Below are 6000 nucleotides of genomic sequence, written 5' to 3'. Positions count from 1 at the left end.
ACAGGAGCACCAGATCATCAGTAAACAGTAAACATTAAACTTTAGATTCTAGTAGGGTGAGGCCGGGTGCTGCAGACGTCTAGTGCCTTTGTCATTTCATTGATATATATGTTGAAGGGGGTGGGGCTTAAGCTACATCCCTGTCTCACCCCACGGCCCTGTGGAAAGAAATGTGTGTGTTTTTTTGTTGTTTGTGTACATGGATTTTATAATGCCGTATGTTTTTCCCCCAACACCACTTTCCATCAATTTGAATAGCAGACCCTCATCCCAAATTGAGTGAAAAGCTCTTTTGAAATCAACAAAGAATGAGAAGACTTTGCCTTTGTTTTGGCTTGTTTGTTTTTCAATTAGTGTATGAATACGTGGTGAATACGTGGTCTGTCTTTATGGTAATTTGGTAAAAAATACTATTTGACATTTGCTCAGTACATTGTTTTCACTGAGGAAATTAAGTGTCAACCACGGGGTCAACTACAGGGTCAACTACAGGGTCAACCACAGGGTCAGCCACAGTGTCAACTACAGGGTCAACCACAGGGTCAGCCACTGGGTCAACCACAGGGTCAACCACTGGGTCAGCCGCAGGGTCAACTACAGGGTCAACCACAGGGTCAACCACAGGGTCAACCACTCGGTCAGCCACAGGGGTCAGCCACAGGGGTCAGCCACAGGGGTCAGCCACAGGGTCAACCACAGGGTCAACCACAGGGTCAACCACAGGGCAAGCGCCCCTGGAGCAGTTTGGGGATTAAATGCCTTGTGCAAGGGCACAACGGCAGTAGGTGGCACCTGAGTCATGAGGCTGAGTGGTCATCCTTTTCCTTTCCATATCAGTAGTTTAACTATCAGTGAGGATGTAGCGAGTCACCTAATAAGCGGTAAACATTCCCTTGTCCCTCTCTCCTTTAGCTATGAGTCAGATCCCTTGACTGGCCTTTGGAGACAGAGAGGCAGGAAGGAAGGAAGGAAGGAAGGCAGACAGAGACAGAGAGAGAAAGAGAGAGAGGAGAGAGACAGAGAGAGAGACAGAGAGAGGGAGAGAGAGAGAGGGAGAGAGAGAGAGAGAGGAGAGAGAGAGAGAGAGAGACAGAGAGAGAGAGAGAGAGAGAGAGAGAGAGAGAGAGAGAGAGAGAGACAGAGAGAGAGGGAGAGAGAGGATCAGTGAAAGAGACAGGGGATGCAACAGAGAGAGACGAGAGACAGCACGGGGAGGACAGTGATATTCAGAGAGACAACAGTCCTATATAGTGCACTACTTTTAGTGTTTGTGTTTGGCTTTACTATCCTTGTGGGTACCAGAAGTCCTCACAAGGATAGTGAAACTAAATGGGGACATTTTGCAAGGTCCCCATAAGAAAAAAAGGCTGTTTTAAGGATTAGGTTAGGTTAAGATTTGGGTTAGGGAAAATATGATTGGAATCAATTGTTTGGTCCCCACAAGGATAGTAAAACAAATGTGTGTGTGTGTGTGTGTGTGTGTCAGAGGACAACGTATCATTGCAGAAAATCATCAGCAGGGGATTTTGAGGATTATTTATTCACTGGTCATCATTATACCTCATCTACTAATGTAGCCTAATATCTGTCACAGATGTCTCAGCGGTCTTTGCTAACTGAAAATTGTAAACGTCAAAAATAAATGTGTCCTTATTGTTAATAACACAATATTACTATAGAGTTATTGAGTATTATTGAGAAAATAGGTTGTATTGTGAAATGTACTGTATTAGCCTAATACACTACTGAGCTGCCGTTAATTATTCGTGTCCATCTGAAGTCTAGTAAATTGATGTTTTCTCAAATTGTTAGAATGTTTTCGACTTAGCGTTCAGAAAAAAAAGAAAGAAAAAATCAATTTAAAACCTAAAAAAAAAAAAAATCTAATCGAGCCCGACCTCAGCTTTCTCCACCGTCCATCTGTTTTAATGTTATTTAGATTAGGCCCTCTCGTCCAATAGAAAGCACAGGGGGCGTGGACAGGTCCTGTTGCGCGAGTGGAACGCGGTGAGATACTTCCTCATTAGAGAATGGCGGCTGCCGCCTGCACTACCGTTAACAACGCTGCCGTTAACAACACTACCAACCCGCAGAAACAACACCGAAGGAAAAGTAGAGATACGCGGCGGAGACAAGCAGCTCTCTTTTTCCTTAGTAACATTTCACTAGATGGACGGCCAGTACAACAGACATACCATGGAAACCGAGACAGCGAGTTGCTGGGGGGCGATATCGGGGCGACAGTGGCCGGGATGTTAACCGTGTCTAGCTATGGGACCTTCACTAACCTACCAACGTCTGTGAGCTGCGGGACCGTTGGGAACGTTTGCGCCGTTCCGGGACTCGGAGTTATCACTGTCCCGCCTATCCTCGTTCTGCCTTCGGACTCGTTCAATGATGGGACAACGGAGGTATTTCTGGAGAGGCGAGGAGGATCGTTTTCCTCGCAGGGAAACCTCCTCTCTCCCTCGGGTCTCCTTCCTACTCCCCTCGGACGGCGGAAGTCCTCCACGTTGCTGTCGGTCCAGAGTTGTAATTCGGTGACTTCGGAACCGGGACGGAGGTGAGTTTAGTGCCTTGTAATTCGCGTCCTGGAGGCAGAGGTTTTAGTGCTGTGTATCTGGAATCGTTTGTAATGACACCTCAGTCCTTCCTGTCTGTTTCCATCGGCTTGTCATTTCAACTGTGTACCCACGTTTGTGAGTCTTGATACGTTGTAGCGTTGATACACGATACAATGGTTCATTTTAACCACAACAACCATCCGTTGTTTACATTATATATTCTCTCGACTGGCTACTTTGTAGAGAGAGAGGCACCTAAGAAGCAGCTAGACAGGCCATTTTACTAAGTTCAGTTAGACTGGACTGAATGTGTCGTTTTACACAGACATTGTCTCATCCCGACTTGCTGTAATACTTTGCTATTATATGAACCAGGTAAATTAGTGTTTTCACGTACAGTGCATACGGGAAGTTATCCCCATTGTGTTACGTTACAGCCTTATTCTAAAATTGATTAAGTTGTTTTCCCCCCTCATCAATCTACACACAATACCCTATAATGACAAAACAAAAACAGGGGTTTGGATTTTTTTTGCATATATATATATATATATGATCACATTTACATAAATATTCAGACCCTTTACTCAGTACTTTGTTGAAGCACCTTTGTCAGTGATTACAGCCTCGAGTCTTCTTGGGTATGACGCTACAAGCTTGGCACACCTGTATTTGGGGAGTTTCTCTCATTCTTCTCTGCAGATCCTCTCAAGCTCTTTCAAGTTGGTTGGGGAGTGTTGCTGCACAACTATTTTCAGTTCTCTCCAGAGTTGTTTGATCGGGTTCAAGTCCAGGCTCTAGCTGGGCCACTCAAGGACATTCAGAGACTTGTCCGAAGCCACTCATGCATTGTCTTGGCTGTGTCCTGAGGGTCGTTATCCTATTGGAAGGTGAACCTTCTCGGTGCTCTAAGGACAATTACTTCAACCTCTTGGTTTGGTTTCTGCTCTGACATGCACTGTCAACTGAGTGACCTTATATAGACAGGTGTGTGTGCCTTTCCAAATCATGTCCAATCAATTGACTTTACCACAGGTGGACTCTAATCAAGTTGTCGAAACAAGGATGATCAATGGAAACAGGATGCACCTGAGCTCCATTTACAGTCTCATAGCAAAGCTTCTGAATACTTATGTGAATAAAGTATTTCTGTTTTTATTTATTTATATATATATTTATAACATTTCTAAACCTGTTTTTGCTTTGTCGTTATGGGTTATTGTGTGTCGATTGCTGCTGATAATTGTTTTATTTAATCAGTTTTAGAAAAAGGCTGTAATGTAACAAAATGTGGAAAGGGATCTGAATACTTTTTGAAGGCCCTGAATCATCCTCTTTAAATGAACCGATTCTTCAATGTAGCCACCCTTTGCCTTGAGGACAGCTTTGCACACTGGCGTTCTCTCGAAGTCCTCTTTTTAAAGTCAAAAGAACTTCGTTCCCTTTGAATGAGGACTCAACTCTTTTGCCAGATCACTTCAAATCAAAATCAAATCAATTTATTTATATAGCCCTTCATACATCAGCTGATATCTCAAAGTGCTGTACAGAAACCCAGCCTAAAACCCCAAACAGCAAGCAATGCAGGTGTAGAAGCACGGTGGCTAGGAAAAACTCCCTAGGAAGGCCGAAACCTAGAGAGGAACCAGGCTATGTGGGGTGGCCAGTCCTCTTCTGGCTGTGCCGTGTGGAGATTATAACAGAACATGGCCAAGATGTTCAAATGTTCATAAATGACCAGCATGGTCGTATAATAATAAGGCAGAACAGTTGAAACTGGAGCAGCAGCACGGTCAGGTGGACTGGGGACAGCAAGGAGTCATCATGTCAGGTAGTCCTGGGGCATGGTCCTAAGGCTCAGGTCCTCTGAGAGAGAGAAAGAAAGAGAGAATTAGAGAGAGCATATGTGGGGTGGCCAGTCCTCTTCTGGCTGTGCCGGGTGGAGATTATAACAGAACATGGCCAAGATGTTCAAAAGATGCACTTCACTTGTTTTGTGGTCCGAGTCCTATTTGCATTCACATTGCTTCGTATAGAAAGGTACCAAGATCTTTTCCCAACATTCACTCAATGCATTCTGGGGTTTTACCATGTGCAGGATGAGCCATTCCATCAGAATGTTGTCATCACACTGACAGATATATACTTATATTTTGGAAGCTAAAAGATTGCATTTAGTTAAATGATGAGACAATAATTGTCAACAAAAGATACTATTAACGTGTACATATTATTGGTAACAGAATAAATAGCAGAAGAATACAGAAATAGAGAATTGTACACCCAGCAAGGGTTTTTCCCCTATAATTAACCAATAAGACATGAGGGGATGTGGAATATGGCCAATATACCACAGCTAAGGGCTGTTCTTCTTAAGCACGACGCAACGCGGAGTGCCTGGATACAGCCCTCAGCCGTTGTATATTGGCCATATACCACAAACCCCCTGAGGTGCCTTATTGCTATTATAAACTGTTTACCAACTGTTTTTTTTCTTCTCATACCCGTGGTATACGGTCTGATATACCACAGCTGTCAGCCAATCAGCATTCAGGGTTCGAACCACCCAGTTTATAATATGGTACAAAATCTCTGTCTTCTCACACTATATAAACACCTTACGAAGCTCTCTTAGCCTATAGATCACATATTGCAAACAAATAATCGGAACCAAAAAAACTGCTGGGATTTATCTGCATCCTTGACAATCGCTAATCAATACCCAAAAACACTGTGTTTTCTTCATCTTCTCTCTATTGTGACACCAGTGTGAGGGGTTGTAACAGTAGTCTAGTGTGAGGGGTTGTAACAGTAGTCTAGTGTGAGGGGTTATAACAGTAGTCTAGTGTGAGGGGTTATAACAGTAGTCTAGAGTGAGGGGTTATAACAGTAGTCTAGTGTGAGGGGTTATAACAGTAGTCTAGAGTGAGGGGTTATAACAGTAGTCTAGTGTGAGGGGTTGTAACAGTAGTCTAGTGTGAGGGGTTATAACAGTAGTCTAGTGTGAGGGGTTATAACATGAGGGGTTATAACAACAGTCTAGTGTGAGGGGTTATAACAACAGTCTAGTGTGAGGGGTTATAACAACAGTCTAGTGTGAGGGGTTATAACAACAGTCTAGTGTGAGGGGTTATAACAACAGTCTAGTGTGAGGGGTTATAACAACAGTCTAGTGTGAGGGGTTATAACAACAGTCTAGTGTGAGGGGTTATAACAACAGTCTAGTGTGAGGGGTTATAACAACAGTCTAGTGTGAGGGGTTATAACAACAGTCTAGTGTGAGGGGTTATAACAACAGTCTAGTGTGAGGGGTTATAACAACAGTCTAGTGTGAGGGGTTATAACAGTAGTCTAGTGTGAGGGGTTATAACAGTAGTCTAGTGTGAGGGGTTATAACAGTAGTCTAGTGTGAGGGGTTATAACAGTAGTCTAGTGT

General features: G+C 43.6%; 1 protein-coding gene across 1 annotated transcript in view; it reads left to right on the top strand.

Annotated features, from left to right (window-relative positions):
• Window positions 1–2011: 2011 nt before the first annotated feature.
• Window positions 2012–6000, top strand: part of LOC109884413 (CDK5 and ABL1 enzyme substrate 2) — a 58240-nt gene continuing 54251 nt past the window's right edge. The window contains exon 1 of the mRNA XM_031794839.1: window positions 2012–2563. Within this exon, the coding sequence (XP_031650699.1) occupies window positions 2031–2563 (533 nt within the window). The 5' untranslated portion in view covers window positions 2012–2030. The remainder of the gene's footprint in view (window positions 2564–6000) is intronic.

Source organism: Oncorhynchus kisutch, linkage group LG17 (genome assembly GCF_002021735.2).
Source record: "Oncorhynchus kisutch isolate 150728-3 linkage group LG17, Okis_V2, whole genome shotgun sequence".
In the NCBI taxonomy this organism is placed as follows: Eukaryota; Metazoa; Chordata; class Actinopteri; order Salmoniformes; family Salmonidae; genus Oncorhynchus; species Oncorhynchus kisutch.
Note: the sequence above shows the minus strand (reverse complement) of the source record. Positions and strands in the feature narration are given on the sequence as shown.